The 16576-nt window shown below is 52.0% G+C and overlaps 1 protein-coding gene across 1 annotated transcript in view; it reads right to left on the minus strand.

Annotated features, from left to right (window-relative positions):
- Window positions 1-16576, minus strand: part of LOC138503015 (antizyme inhibitor 2-like) — a 1350137-nt gene that overhangs the window by 605486 nt on the left and 728075 nt on the right. Inside the window, exon 6 of the mRNA XM_069622446.1 lies at window positions 14191-14356. Within this exon, the coding sequence (XP_069478547.1) occupies window positions 14191-14356 (166 nt within the window). The remainder of the gene's footprint in view (window positions 1-14190; window positions 14357-16576) is intronic.

Below are 16576 nucleotides of genomic sequence, written 5' to 3' on the forward strand. Positions count from 1 at the left end.
AGACCTTCCCAGGTCTCTGGTTTCTGAGACTACTCTTTCGGATTTACCTTAGGCTCTTTATCTTGCAGATTGTACTGGGGTTGCCATCAATATTCCTTGCTGCACTTTTGGGCCTCTTCCAAACTCTACCAGACAGGTCACCCCATAACCTTGGTTTCTCAGCATTCACTTAATCAAGTCTCTCCAAAACCTAGCGTCTCATCGTTGACGTGATTAGGTATCTATACGATCTGAATTTCAGTATTCAATTGACTAGGTCTTCCCACAACCTGCATTCTCAGAAGTCGATTGGTCAGGTCGTCTCGCCATCGGCTGACTTCCCAGCATTGTTTGTTCAGGTATGGCCTAGAGCTCTGTCAGGCTTCACTGCCTTGTATCAGAGTCTAGTTAGCCAGTAGCTTCTCTGGCAATGTTAGTGGCAGTCTCTCTTCTCTGACAGGGAGTGGCAAGGAACCTGCTCTTCTGCTCCTGCTCTGGCCTCAGACAGCCCTTTTTCAGTGCTTATAGGGTTTCATTCATTGTATCAGTCTTTGTGACTGGCTTGGGCTCCTTGTGTTTTGTCTTGGGGTTTTGGATTGCCCTCGTCATTGAATGTCTTCTAATGGACCTTTACATGTGTGGTAATGAGTTTCTCTGCATTGGGTAATTACTGAATTTCTCTCATCTGTTGTTACCGCAGCTTGGGAGGGAGTATGCGCCATCTTGGCAAGTCTCGCACAGCAGCCCTCTCAATGCGAGACTGAAACGCGGTCTTGTGCGGCATCCCTCCCAGGCCACGTGGCTCGCAGTTGTTTCGCCATCAGGGAAGCTCAAAGGTCACCATTGGCATGACCTTCAAACATCACATGTTCCTTAGCAAATGTGGAGAGTCAAGCCTGAAACTCCGGACAAGTTTCAGGCTTGATATCGGCGCTGTACGAACACTTCCCAAAGAGCCCCCAACATTATACCATGTTGGGTTCCTGGATATCCCTCATAGTGGGGTTTAAGACAACCTTCCCAGAAGGAATGATAGCACGCCGTGAGACTAGTCCTTTGCATCTCAATGGGAAGTTCTGGGGCCCAGGCCCATCTCTGGTGGGCAGAGTCTAGGGACTGAGACTAGCTGTTGCCCTAGGCCAACCTGCTCTAACTCTCTCTAAGAGAACTGAATGTGATGGCTGCCAGAGCTGTCCATCTTCCAAAGCGTTCACCCTCCCTCCCCCAAGAGGCGGCCATTATCTTATTTGGTGCAAAGGAGGAGATGCACTAGTACATCTCCTCACTTTGACCAAAACAAGGTTCCATGTCTCCTATACATCTATGTATAGTTGAGTGAAGTTAACGGCGTGGAGGTTGTACACTAGGGGCCTTTGTCTGCTCAAGGGGGCAAAGGCACTGCAGTAATGTTTGATCTTCTTGGCACTATGACGTCATAACCCTGCGCCGGATAGTTAGCCAGAGGACTATTTGTTGCTCAAATAACTTGAGGGCGCATCCAGTACCCTCCTCCTGTCTAAAGAGGTGGGTAGCGCCACTCTTCTGCAATGAAGAAAACACCCCACTGTTACACTTAGTAGCCTTTCTCCCCCAGGTGAGTGCATAATGGGAAGGCCAGCCTTTCTCCCCCGGGTGAGTGCATAATGGGAACGCCAGCCCTTTCTCCCCCGGGTGAGTGCATAATGGGAAGGCCAGCCCTTTCTCCCCCGGGTGAGTGCATAATGGGAACGCCAGCCCTTTCTCCCCAGGGTGAGTGCATAATGGGAAGGCCAGCCCTTTCTCCCCCGGGTGAGTGCATAATGGGAACGCCAGCCCTTTCGCCCCTGGGTGAGTGCATAATGGGAAGGCCAGCCCTTTCTCCCCCGGGTGAGTGCATAATGGGAATGCCACCTCTTTCTCCCCGGTTGAGTGCATAATGGGAAGGCCACCCTTTTCTCCCCCGGGTGAGTGTATAATGGGAAGGCAACCCCTTTCTCCCCCGGGTGAGTGCATGATGGGAAGGCCAGCCCTTTTTCCCCCGGGTGAGTGCATAATGGGAAGGCCAGCCCTTTCTCCCCCGGGTGAGTGCATAATGGGAAGGCCAGCCATTTCTCCGTCAGGTGAGTGCATGATGAGAAGGCCAGCCCTTTTCCCCCCGGGTGAGTGCATAATGGGAAGGCCACCCCTTTCTCCCCCGGGTGAGTGCATGATGGTAAGGCAAGCGCTTTCTCCGGCCAGCCCTTTATCCCCAGGGTGAGTGCATAATGGGAAGGCCACCCCTTTCTCCCCCGGTTGAGTGCATAATGGGAAGGCAACCCTTTTCTCCCCTGGTTGAGTGCATAATGGGAAGGCCAGCCCTTTCTCCCCCGGGTGAGTGCATGATGGGAAGGCCAGCCCTTTTTCCCCCGGGTGAGTGCATAATGGGAAGGCCAGCCCTTTCTCCCCCCGGGTGAGTGCATAATGGGAAGGCCAGCCATTTCTCCACCGGGTGAGTGTATGATGGTAAGGCAAGCGCTTTCTCCCCCGGGTGAGTGCATGATGGGAAGGCCAGCCCTTTTTCCCCCGGGTGAGTGCATAATGGGAAGGCCAGCCCTTTCTCCCCCCGGGTGAGTGCATAATGGGAAGGCCAGCCATTTCTCCACCAGGTGAGTGCATGTTGAGAAGGCCAGCCCTTTTCTCCCCGGGTGAGTGCATGATGGGAAGGCCAGCCATTTCTCCACCGGGTGAGTGTATGATGGTAAGGCAAGCGCTTTCTCCGGCCAGCCCTTTATCCCCCGGGTGAGTGCATAATGGGAAGGCCAGCCCTTTCTCCCCCGGGTGAGTGCATAATAGGAAGGCCAGCCCTTTCTCCCCCGGGTGAGTGCATAATGGGAAGGCCAGCCATATCTCCGCCAGGTGAGTGCATGATGAGAAGGCCAGCCCTTTTCCCCCCAGGTGAGTGCATAATGGGAAGGCCACCCCTTTCTTCGCCGGGTGAGTGCATGATGGTAAGGCAAGCGCTTTCTCCGGCCAGCCCTCTATCCCCAGGGTGAGTGCATAATGGGAAGGCCACCCCTTTCTCCCCCGGGTGAGTGCATAATGGGAAGGCCAACCCTTTCTCCCCCGGATGAGTGCATAATGGAAAGACCAGCCCTTTCTCCCCCGGATGAGTGCATAATGGGAAGGGCAGCCTTTTCTCCCCGGATGAGTGCATAATGGGAAGGCCACCCCTTGCATAATGGGAGCCCTTTCTCCCCCGGGTGAGTGCATAATGGGAAGGCCACCCTTTTCTCCCCCGGGTGAGTGCATAATGGGAAGGCCACCCCTTGCTCCCACGGGTGAGTGCATGATGGAAACGCCAGCCCTTTCTTCCCCGGGTGAGTTCATGATGGGAAGGCCAGCCCTTTCTCCCCCAGGTGAGTGCATAATGAGAAGGCCAGCCCTTTCTCCGTCGGGTGAGTGCATGATGGGAAGGCCAGCCATTTCTCCACCAGGTGAGTGCATGTTGAGAAGGCCAGCCCTTTTCCCCCCGGGTGAGTGCATAATGGGAAGGCCACCCCTTTCTCCCCCGGGTGAGTGTATGATGGTAAGGCAAGCGCTTTCTCCGGCCAGCCCTTTATCCCCAGGGTGAGTGCATAATGGGAAGGCCACCCCTTTCTCCCCCGGTTGAGTGCATAATGGGAAGGCCACCCTTTTCTCCCCTGGTTGAGTGCATAATGGGAAGGCAACCCCTTTCTCCCCCGGGTGAGTGCATAATGGGAAGGCCAGCCCTTTCTCCCTAGGGTGAGTGCATAATGGGAAGGCCAGCCCTTTTTCCCCCGGGTGAGTGCATAATAGAAAGGCCAGCCTTTTCTCCCCCGGGTGAGTGCATAATGGGAAGGCCAGCCCTTTTTCCCCAGGGTGAGTGCATAATGGGAAGGCCAGCCCTTTCTCCCCCAGGTGAGTGCATAATGGGAAGGCCACCCCTTTCTCCCCCGGGTGAGTGCATAATGTGAAGGCCACCCCTTGCTCCCACGGGTGAGTGCATGATGGAAACGCCAGCCCTTTCTTCCCCGGGAGAGTTCATGATGGGAAGGCCAGCCCTTTCTCCCCCAGGTGAGTGCATAATGGGAAGGCCAGCCCTTTCTCCGTCGGGTGAGTGCATGATGGGAAGACCAGCCCTTTCTCCCCCAGGTGAGTGCATAATGGGAAGGCCACCTCTTTCTCCCCCAGGTGAGTGCATAGTGCATAATGGGAAGGCCAGCCCTTTCTCCCCAGGGTGAGTGCATAATGGGAAGGCCAGCCCTTTCTGCCCCGGGTGAGTGCATAATGGGAAGGCCACCCCTTTCTCCCCGGGGTGAGTGCATAATGGGAAGGCCACCCCTTGCTCCCACGGGTGAGTGCATGATGGAAACGCCAGCCCTTTCTTCCCTGGGAGAGTTCATGATGGGAAGGCCAGCCCTTTCTCCCCCAGGTGAGTGCATAATGGGAAGGCCAGCCCTTTCTCCGTCGGGTGAGTGCATGATGGGAAGACCAGCCCTTTCTCTCCCGGGTGAGTGCATGATGGGAAGGCCACCTCTTTCTCCCCCAGGTGAGTGCATAGTGCATAATGGGAAGGCCAGCCCTTTCTCCCCAGGGTGAGTGCATAATGGGAAGGCCAGCCCTTTCTCCCCCGGGTGAGTGCATAATGGGAAGGCCACCCCTTTCTCCCCCGGGTGAGTGCATAATGGGAAGGCCACCCCTTGCTCCCACGGGTGAGTGCATGATGGAAACGCCAGCCCTTTCTTCCCCGGGAGAGTTCATGATGGGAAGGCCAGCCCTTTCTCCCCCAGGTGAGTGCATAATGGGAAGGCCAGCCCTTTCTCCGTCGGGTGAGTGCATGATGGGAAGACCAGCCCTTTCTCTCCCGGGTGAGTGCATGATGGGAAGGCCACCTCTTTCTCCCCCAGGTGAGTGCATAGTGCATAATGGGAAGGCCAGCCCTTTCTCCCCAGGGTGAGTGCATAATGGGAAGGCCAGCCCTTTCTCCCCCGGGTGAGTGCATAATGGGAAGGCCAGCCCTTTCTCCGTCGGGTGAGTGCATGATGGGAAGACCAGCCCTTTCTCTCCCGGGTGAGTGCATGATGGGAAGGCCACCTCTTTCTCCCCCAGGTGAGTGCATAGTGCATAATGGGAAGGCCAGCCCTTTCTCCCCAGGGTGAGTGCATAATGGGAAGGCCAGCCCTTTCTCCCCCGGGTGAGTGCATAATGGGAAGGCCACCCCTTGCTCCCACGGGTGAGTGCATGATGGAAACGCCAGCCCTTTCTTCCCCGGGAGAGTTCATGATGGGAAGGCCAGCCCTTTCTCCCCCAGGTGAGTGCATAATGGGAAGGCCAGCCCTTTCTCCGTCGGGTGAGTGCATGATGGGAAGACCAGCCCTTTCTCTCCCGGGTGAGTGCATGATGGGAAGGCCACCTCTTTCTCCCCCAGGTGAGTGCATAGTGCATAATGGGAAGGCCAGCCCTTTCTCCCCAGGGTGAGTGCATAATGGGAAGGCCAGCCCTTTCTCCCCCGGGTGAGTGCATAATGGGAAGGCCACCCCTTTCTCCCCCGGGTGAGTGCATAATGGGAAGGCCACCCCTTGCTCCCACGGGTGAGTGCATGATGGAAACGCCAGCCCTTTCTTCCCCGGGAGAGTTCATGATGGGAAGGCCAGCCCTTTCTCCCCCAGGTGAGTGCATAATGGGAAGGCCAGCCCTTTCTCCGTCGGGTGAGTGCATGATGAGAAGAACAGCCCTTTCTCTCCCGGGTGAGTGCATGATGGGAAGGCCACCTCTTTCTCCCCCAGGTGAGTGCATAGTGCATAATGGGAAGGCCAGCCCTTTCTCCCCAGGGTGAGTGCCTAATGGGAAGGCCAGCCCTTTCTCCCCCGGGTGAGTGCATAATGGGAAGGCCACCCCTTTCTCCCCCGGGTGAGTGCATAATGGGAAGGCCACCCCTTGCTCCCACGGGTGAGTGCATGATGGAAACGCCAGCCCTTTCTTCCCCGGGAGAGTTCATGATGGGAAGGCCAGCCCTTTCTCCCCCAGGTGAGTGCATAATGGGAAGGCCAGCCCTTTCTCCGTCGGGTGAGTGCATGATGGGAAGACCAGCCCTTTCTCTCCCGGGTGAGTGCATGATGGGAAGGCCACCTCTTTCTCCCCCAGGTGAGTGCATAGTGCATAATGGGAAGGCCAGCCCTTTCTCCCCAGGGTGAGTGCATAATGGGAAGGCCAGCCCTTTCTCCCCGGGTGAGTGCATAATGGGAAGGCCAGCCCTTTCTCTGTCGGGTGAGTGCATGATGGGAAGACCAGCCCTTTCTCTCCCGGGTGAGTGCATGATGGGAAGGCCACCTCTTTCTCCCCCAGGTGAGTGCATAGTGCATAATGGGAAGGCCAGCCCTTTCTCCCCAGGGTGAGTGCATAATGGGAAGGCCAGCCCTTTTCTCCCCCGGGTGAGTGCATAATGGGAAGGCCACCCTTTTCTCCCCCGGGTGAGTGCATAATGGGAAGGCCACCCTTTTCTCCCCCGGGTGAGTGCATAATGGGAAAGTCAGGCTTTCTATGAGCGTTGGGTTCTGTCTTCACTCTGCTGAGTCCTACACGACCATCTAACCCAAGGGAAGAACACGCTACTCAAGGCGGACTGGCAAATCTACAAAGTACACAAAGGGGCCCCTCTTGGGAACACTAATCTCATAATCAATTTAATATCACTGTGTAGCGATTGATGCAAACAATTGTGTAGGCAATCAAAAAAAGAAACTCGCCCATAGAACAGAAATAGCTCAGATTTTCTGATTTGGGGATTTTAACTCACAGCATGTAAACAAAAAAAATGAAAATAACATGAACATTGATTGAAAGCTCATACAGTATTCTGAAAAAGGAAAACATGAACAGAATTACGCAAGTGAAGTTTTGAAAGCACACAATGAGCAATGGATTGGGGAAAGCAAGAGACAACGGGAAATGCTACAAGCCGACCACATTGCAAGGAGCACATCACTCATTGGTTTGATCATTGGTTGAAAAGGTGTTTTTTCATCTTCTATCCACGCATGAATGCAGTGAGTCTATTCAGTTAGCATGTTTACATGAGACGTAAGGAGGTCCAGAGACCCCAGCTTGTAGCTGTAACTCTGACGGTGTCATGGGATACACGCCATACAAGTCATACTAATGCGTGTCGATGTAGAACACGTGTGAAACTCTAGCATGTCAAGGTCTACTGAACTATGATGCTCATGCGGGTTTCTGTGTGGAGAAAGAATGGGAAACGCCTTCCTCAGGACCAACAAAGAAGTGAGAGTCACTGGAACCCGAATGCTAACAAGACAGACTGCCCAAGAAGAAAGCTGGCAGATCCCACATTACTAACACTCTGCGAGGCAGGGTATTTGGGTGAGTAAGCCGTTGAGCGTGTGAGTGGGTTTGTGGGTGTGTAAGTGGATGATTTTTATCTAATTTCTTTTTTTATAACGTGCCTAGTGCCGTACCTGAGTTTGGTTTCTAAGCACTGATCCGGGACGCAAACCTCTTTTGCAGTGCAGGTGTTGCTGCGTTGCCCCTGTGCCATCCTCTGATCGCAGCTATGGCTCTCGAGGAGCCTCATACCACCATCTTGTCCTTGGGTGAAGCGGGCTCTGTGTTCCCCATTACCTCCAGACGTTTGCCCACGCCATCCTCGCGAAGGCCTGGATTGAGCAGCAGGTAAGGCTCAGAGCAGCACCTGTCCCTGCTGGACCAGGGCTGGAATGTCCAGTAAGCCCTCTATTTAGCACTTACCTCTGGTGCCCACGCTGCTGGCAGATGCGTGTGTGGAATGAGTGGAGACTGGGGCCTTTCCTGAGCAGGAGTTCTTCTCCACCAATAAAACCTTGCCTCAGGGGCACAGAACAGAAAGAAGACGAGTCTGGTCTCCTGGGAACATGACCAGGTTAAGGTCAATTCCAAACCTTCCAGCCATCACCTCTTTTGTTTTGCATAAGTCAAGCTACTCCTCACTGATGGGGCCCAACAAGGCCGAAACATGGTTGGAGATGCTTGTGGCCTCGTGCAGAAGGGATGTTACCTAGAAGTTCGGCTGGACTGCCCATTTTGGGGTGGGACCAAGCCTTATTTCCATATGGGTTTTCCCTTTTTGTAATGGCTTTGCAGGCGAAGGACGATGGTCTGGAGGGTTGCCCAGAGCGATGCCAGAGGTTAGGATTCATTCCAAACCTTCCAGCCATCAACTCTTTTGTTTTGCACAATTCACCTTCCGAGTGGAACGGTTATGCCCAGACGTGGGTCCCGGGTCTGCCGAGCCTAGAGACCCAAGATACTCCTCACTGATGAGGCCCAACAAGGGCAAAACATGTTTGGAGATGCTTGTGGCCTCGTGCAGAAGGGATGTTACCTAGCAGTTCGACTGGACTGCCCATTTTGGGGTGGGACCAAGCCTGATTTCCATATGGGTTTTCCCCTTTTGTAATGGCTTTGCAGGCAAAGGACGATGGTCTGGAGGGTTGCCCAGAGCGATGCCAGAGGTTAGGATTCATTCCAAACCTTCCAGCCATCACCTCTTTTGTTTTGCATAAGTCACCCCGAGTGGAACAGTTATGCCCAGACGTGGGTCCCGAGTCTGCCGGGCCTAGAGACCCAAGCTACTCCTCACTGATGAGGCCCAACTAGGCTGAAACATGTTTGGAGATGCTTGTGGTCTCGTGCAGAAGAGATGTGACCAAGCAGTTTGGGCTGGACTGCCTCTTTTGGGGTGGGACCAAGACTGATTTGCATATGGTCTTTCCCCTTCTGTAATGGCTTGGCAGGCGAAGAACGATCCAGAGGGTTGCCCAGAGCAATGCCAGAGGTTAGGATTCATTCCAAACCTTCCAGCCATCACCTCTTTTGTTTTTCAGAGGTCAGGAAACAGCTGACACCAGGGCCCTAGGAATGTTCTCACAGCTTCCCACCTACAGGGAGAGCTTGCAAAATGTACCCACTGCCTCATGATTGCCGAGTTCCACTTCCGCCCATGGCATGAGAAGCAGTGGCATTTTTGTGCTCAGCTCTTTGAGACCTTGCGCAAGGCTCATCTTGGGCCCAGTGGAACCTGTGACCAGCTGGGTGTCCCGGGACTACCTGGCACCGCTGAAACTCACTGCCATGGTGCCAGCATCCAGAACTAGAAGATTTATTTATAAAGCGCCTACCTAGCTGGGCAGCCAGGCAGCACTGTGCATATGGGATCACACGCAGAGGGTTACAAGTATGGTGCAGGGGTAGCAGAGGAGCTGAGGTGGGTAGGGGAGTGGGGGAAGGGACATCTTGTGGGGTGAATAGGCCTTTTACCTGTTGCTTGATTCTCTGCTACTTGGTGACCCGGGTATGAAGGGGCGCCGCCAAGGGTAGGCCAAGGCAGGCCATGAACACCCTTATAAAAATGCTGCCCCCCCATCGGCCACCCGTGGATAAAAGAAACGTCTATTTATTTGCTTTTTTGCCACAGCCCCGGGTCAGAGAGCCACGTATGACAGTGGCCCGCCCCCCATGGATGACTGATCGCACTGTGCACATGCTCAGTCAGGGGACCCCGTGCACCCGTAAATAAACACAGCCTGAGCCTGGGTGCGCACACTTCTGCTTTGTCTCGCGCTTCCAGCCAGGCTGGGTTTATTTCCGGGTAACGTTATACCAGAGACATCAACACCTGTAATACAGCTTGTGCTACTAATATAAACAGTGGCGATTGGACTTCAGATCGGAATACTCCTTGGCAGCATGATGACATTGTGGTGAGTGCCAGCTTTCTATGTTACCGTCAAGAACAAGGGGTGCCAGATTCTCACAATGGGTCTTAGCACTGGAGTTCTCTTTGCCTGCTCGTATACTGTCCTAACCAAGGTGACATTTCATATATCCGCTCCATGAGGTCTAATGCATCAACCTTTCTGGGAGTCTCATCCAGTCTGTTAATCTCGGCAGAATAACAAGTCGCTTTGTGGACTCCTTTTTAATGTTTCACAAAAGGTAGCAGGCGCTCCTCTCCAGAGAGAACACATGGCACGATAACCTGTTCTGAGATGAGAGTTTGCAGCTCACGCTTTTTGCTCACTGTACCTTTCACAGATGGGAAATATCCATTTGCATATCAGTCTTTGTCCCGCCCACATGGGCAGTCCAGCACCGAAATGCTATGGCAATTCCTCTCTGAACAAGAGTACCATCAGCAACCCCATACACGTGTTTCAGCCTTGTTGGGCCTCATCAGTGAGGTGAAGCTGTGCCTCTCAGAGTACAATGAGCAGGGAGACCATGGGCCTCATTACACGGATGGTGGTAAGGATTTACTGGTACCGGTAAAATACCGGTACCGGTAAATCCTTCCCGCCTTACTACGAGGTCCCTTTGCGGGTTGGGGGATTTAACGCCTGCTTTTTGCAGGCGTTAAAAACCAACCCACAAAGGGACCCAGGGAGCTAATTACGGTACTGCAATTTGCGGTACCATAATTAGCGCCTTCCCCATTCCCATTGAGCCCTATGGGGCAAAAATGGGAATGGGGAAGGGCAATGGTGGAAGGGGGAATTACCGCCCCGCCAACCTTGGAATGGGGCGGTAATTCCCCTTTCCGCCAAGGCGGTGCCGGTAAATTACCGGCATGAACCATGGCGCTAATAGCGCCATGGTTTACTGCCTACCGTGTAATGAGGCCCCATGTCTGGTTGCCCCCAGGTAACTTACGGTGACAAACCCTAATATCCTTACAAATATTTCACAAAAGGTAGCAGGCGCTCCTTTTTAATGTGTTTATCTTACCTGTGAAGAGTGCATAGAGATAGTGACTAGACAATTTATCAGTCCTCAGGTTAAGACTTGTCTAATTTCTAATTGCTGCATGTGGACTCCTAAAACATAAGTCTACATGTTAATCATTTCTATAAATCCCACAATCCCAGTGCATTCCCAGTTTGTACAGCGTCATTAGGCCCACATTTTGCCAGTTTTAAAATCCCAATACACGCAAACGTTGCACAATTCCAGTGTATTGCAAAGATACACAGAGCAATCACAGTTTTTATAATAATGGTATGACAATTCCAGTATACAACCAGTATGGCATTAAAAGCATAGGCACAGTTTGGAAAATCCTGGTATATACCCAGTTTGACATTCCAATGTTCCTCAATGCTGGCATATGTCCAGTCTGCCCAATCCCAGTATATTCCCAATATGCTACCCTTTTGACATTTGTAACATACCAGTCCATTTCTACCTTGCACAATTCCAGAATACACTCAGGTTTCAAAAACATAGTTTGACAGTCCCAGTAAACGTACATGTTGACAACTATCCTTGAAAACCAAGAATTTTCCCTGTTGACAATCTCAGTAAAATATGCAACATGATGTACAGTCGAAATGTGACCATCCATTAATACTCCCAGTTTGCCTAACGCCTGTATATTCACATTTTGTACAACCTCACAATATTCCCTCTTTGAATAACCTAGTACATTCACTCCTTGCCCAACTCTCTCAGCTTCAGGACAGAACTAAAAAGTTTACTTTTTTGCAAGGCCTACCACACCTGATCCTGCGCTTCAGGACATCAGGCCCTTCTGGACTTCCACCCTCCACACGAGGGACCACCTCCTCTCAGCACTTCTTCCAAAGATGGCAGCTTCCAATGCTTGCTGCCACTCTTCCTGAAACTCAGCACTTCCAAACCACCACAGGACCTGTATCCCCGCTCCGATTGAGCCCCAACCCTGCAAGTTTAAAGCCTCCTCATGTCTTCCTCGGCTCGGTTGCATGTAGGTTGTTGTGCGCAAAAGGCTTTTAGGAACAATTTGGCTGGGTCTGGCCAGTGCTTTACGTCTTCGGTTGGCCATCACCAGAGGTAGAGGATTTATTTTGTTGTTGAATTAAAATTAGTGTTTCTGATATGCATTTTACTTAATACATGTGTACAGTTGTTTCTATTTCATCAAAGCTGTCATGATTTGGATATCTTTAGGAGTGGTAGCAAGTGCTTGCTTATGGCAACTTATTCTAAGGGCACTTCCATATAAAGCACTACACAAATGAAGCGGTGAAGAGTGTTGTGTGTGGTCATCCTCCGTCTACTAGTCCATGTGCTTTATATTTCCCTCTGTATTATTACCTGGAGGACTATGGACTTATTACAGGCACCCCCTTTTTGTTTTGGACTTCCATGGTGCCTCCAAGTATCAAAGACTGATGATACTCCATGAAATGTCCTTTTCTGTGAAGTCACTTCTGTTGGTGCAATCCATGTGCACATTTGGAGGTTTGCATGTATTTTGCCCCAGAGCGCCTGGACAGAGCTCTAATAGATGAGTTCCCTGCATCTGTAATGAGTCTGAAATTTCCCTTTCTTTGTTATATGTTAAGATGCCATCTGCCACTAATGTTAAAAAAAAGTAGATTGGGGCAGGTGTGGGTGGATTGGGGGTGCAAATGAGACCATATGGAATTGTGCGCACTGCATTTGGGGGGGGGAAAGTCGCACGACTTTTTTAGTTGTTCGGCCCCCCACTCTTGCAATGCTGGACACTCCCCTGACCACTACCATAGAATATTCTCTTGCCTCATCCATGTTCACTATGTTCACTTAAGCTTTCGCTCCAGGGTTGCTTCCTCCCTGAATGATATGATCGAGACACTTTAGCAAACTTTCCTCTCCTGCTGTATTTCCAGCACACCCCTTTTATTGCTGAACAATCTGGATGCGACACAATGGGCCTCATTACGAGTCCGGCGGTAACCGCGGCGGTAAAACCGCCTTGTTACCTCGGGACTCGTATTACCATTCCGCCTCCGTTCCTCCCGGAATTACCAGGGCATTACAGCCCCGGTGTCCCGGGAGTCACGGAGGCAGAATGGTGTTAATCCCCATTCCCATTGAGTCCCGTAGGACTCAATGGGAATGGGGAAGTGGAAACACCGGCACCATCTCGTGATGGTGCTGGTGTTTCCACATCCGCCTGCAGGCGGGCGGTGTTAAACCCGCCAGGTCAGACCTGGCGGGAACATCACCTCCCGCCTGCAGGACTCGGGATCGGGCGGTCCGGAAACAACGGTGGCGGCGGTTTTACCGCCACTGTTAATTCCGGACCGCCCGACCCGTAATGAGGCCCCGTGTGTCCTATAATTTCATACAGGAAACCAGCGTATTTGAAGCTTGTTCCCACTGTTTAACTTCCTCGAGCACCTGGAGCTGTATTCTTCTTAGTGACCACTGCTTTTATACCTTGGAAGTGGATCCGGGGTATTCTTAATAACACTTACTGCCTCTTTGCCCGAGCAGTTCATTAATGTGGTATGGTTACGTCCATCCGAAAATGTGTTGCCACCCATTGCTAGTAAATAAAACTTGAACAAGTCTTCCCTCTATGTAATGGGATCTCCCGGACTGTCCAAGAACTTGGCTGGAGGTGTTATTCCCAGGCTCGTCATTCTGTGTTCCGTTTCTGCAACTCTCCCTTTCCACAAAACAGGATAATTCAGCTGTTCTCACCCACGATCTTTACTTCACGTGGAACATTCTCTGCTCGCTGGGTCTTTAGTGGCTCCACACTTACCGTGTACACTGAGTACATCTACCTGAGAGGCCACTCAGATTTGACTGGGCTCGTCCTGGTGCGGTGGCAACATTTGCGTTATGTTCAGTGAATTTACGATGACTAGTTGCCCATATGGCATATCACATGTCTTTGCGCTGTGGTCTTTGGATGGGCTGTGCGTGAATACAAGAGGAGAAACTATGTGGATTCCCTGTTAGTGGTACCAAGTGTTGTAATTTAATTTATTTTGTGATGTATGTGTGTGGAATGTGTGGCTTGTAGCACAAGGATTTTTAGACGTTGCTGTCTCGTGGGCCGTATTTTGGGATTGTGTGCATGCTTGAATGTGATACTGGTATTAGTCTATGTGCATCAGATACATTAATTAGATAATTGTTAAATAATAAATGGAACTATATCAATATGCAATTCCTTAACTCTCATATATACATCGTTTTCAACTGGACTACATACTACATAAACATAATAGATTTCCTGAAATTCAGTTATGTGTTTGTTTTGGTGTGCCACCCCAAGATTTAATTTGGTCTTATCAATCGAACCCCTATGAAAATGTATGGGGGCGCCACTGCCGGTACGCTGGCCTATCCTGGGGCCATGACCTGTTCAGGTAAGCCCGCCGCTGAAGAGCCGGTGGAACAGCTACCTTCTGAGTCCCTTACCTTTGCAGGCAAAACCAGTTGCCGGGAATCCGTTCTTCTTGCCGATGATGTTGGCGACCAGGAGGAAGGCTGACTCTACATAGTACCTTCCGGGCTCTGCAATGACCTCCACCCCGCAGCCTTCTGGGAAGTGCGTCTCCAAGGCAGAGGTTATCACGGGGACAAACTTGTGGGAGGTGAGAGAAAAACAGAATCGTTTTCAGACGTTTGGTGATAAGGTGACAAATGCAGCCACAAACACAAACATGTTCAACCCTCAAACCTGTAGTACAGTACTCATGGAAACCTTCTGGTCATAGAGTATCAAAGCAGCAATCATTGTTTAGGGGGAACCTGCAGTCTTTCCACAGTTGCAGGTACACTTCTCGTGTAAAATGGTGAACATGCACGCGACCTGTGACCGCCTGCATCAGTATAATGCTGGTGGGCTTGTGTTATCTTTCAAGGCAGTCACACCTGACATCTTGGGGCATTATGGGAGCACTGTGTTTCATCTAAGATTGTTGCACTATGGGCCCCTTTTAATTCTCTAAATTTTATCTGCCTCAAGCCATCATAGTGGCAGGCACAAGAGCCAGTTCACAGCAGCCTGCCTGTAAGAGGCACGGACGTAGGACAAGTGCAGCACGCGGAGTTCCACCCAGGTGCTCATATCTTCCCATATGCCCTCAGTCACTCACACCCATTCCACATGCCTGAATCCCCACACACTCATTCCATATGCCCCAAGCCCCTCACACCCATTCCTCCACATGCCTGAATCCCCACACACTCATTCCATATGCCCCAAGCCCCTCACACCCATTCCTCCAAATGCCTGAATCCCCTCACACTCATTCCATATGCCCCAAGACCCTCACACCCATTTCACATGCCTGAATCCCCTCACACTCATTCCATATGCCCCAAGCCCCTCACGCTCATTCCATATGCCCCAAGCCCCTCACGCTCATTCCATATGCCCCAAGCCCTCACACCCATTCCGTATGCCTGAATCCCCTCACACTCAGTCCATATGCCCCAAGCCCCTCACGCTCATTCCATATGCCACAAGCCCCTCACGATCATTCCATATGCCCCGAGCCCCTCACGCTGATTCCACATACCCCAAACCCCTCACGCTCATTCCATATGCCCCAAACACCTCACACCCATTCCACATGCCTGAATACCCTCACACTCATTCCATATGCCCCAAGCCCCTCACGCTCATTCCATATGCCCCAAGCCCTTCACACTCATTCATATGCCCCAAACCCCTCACACCCATTCAACATGCCTGAATACCCTCACACTCATTCCATATGCGCCAAACCCCTCACGCTCATTCCATATGCCCCAAGCCCCTCACTCTCATTCCATATGTCCCCAGTCCCTCAAGCTCATTCGATATGCCCCAAGCCCCTCACACTCATTCGATATGCCCCAAACCCCTCACACTCATTCCATATGCCCCAAGCCCCTCACGCTCATTCATATGCCCCAAGCCCCTCAGACTCATTCCATATGCCCCAAGCCCCTCAGAATTATTCCACATGCCCCAAGCCCCTCACACTCATTCCATATGCCCCAAGCCCCTCACGCTCATTTCATATGCCCCAAGCCCCTCACGCTCATTCCATATGCCCAAAGTCCCTCACGCTCATTCCATATGCCACAAGCCCCTCACGATCATTCCATATGCCCCGAGCCCCTCACGCTCATTCCACATACCCCAAACCCCTCACGCTCATTCCATATGCCCCAAACCCCTCACACCCATTCCACATGCCTGAATCCCCTCACACTCATTCCATATGCCCCAAGCCCCTCACGCTCATTCCATATGTCCCCAGTCCCTCAAGCTCATTCGATATGCCCCAAGCCCCTCACGCTCATTCGATATGCCCCAAAACCCTCACACTCATTCCATATGCCCCAAGCCCCTCAAGCTCATTCATATGCCCCAAGCCCCTCAGACTCATTCCATATGCCCCAAGCCCCTCAGACTTATTCCATATGCCCCAAGCCCCTCACACTCATTCCATATGCCCCAAGCCCCTCACGCTCATTTCATATGCCCCAAGCCCCTCACGCTTATTCCATATGCACCAAGCCCCTCACGCTCATTTCATATGCCCCAAGCCCCTCACGCTCATTCCATATGCACCAAGCCCCTCACACTAATTCCATATGCCCCAAGCCCCTCACTGCATTCATGAGCCCCAAGCCCCTCACACTCTTTCCATATGCCCCATACCCCTCAAGCTCATTCCATATGCCCCAAGCCCCTCACGCTAATTCATATGCCCCAAGCCCCTCAGACGTATTCCATATGACCAAGCCCCTCATGCTCATCCCATATGCCCCAGTCCCTCACGCTCATTCCATATGCCCCACGCCGCTC

This window comes from Ambystoma mexicanum, chromosome 11 (genome assembly GCF_040938575.1).
Source record: "Ambystoma mexicanum isolate Mex_15411 chromosome 11, UKY_AmexF1_1, whole genome shotgun sequence".
Classification (NCBI taxonomy): domain Eukaryota; kingdom Metazoa; phylum Chordata; class Amphibia; order Caudata; family Ambystomatidae; genus Ambystoma; species Ambystoma mexicanum.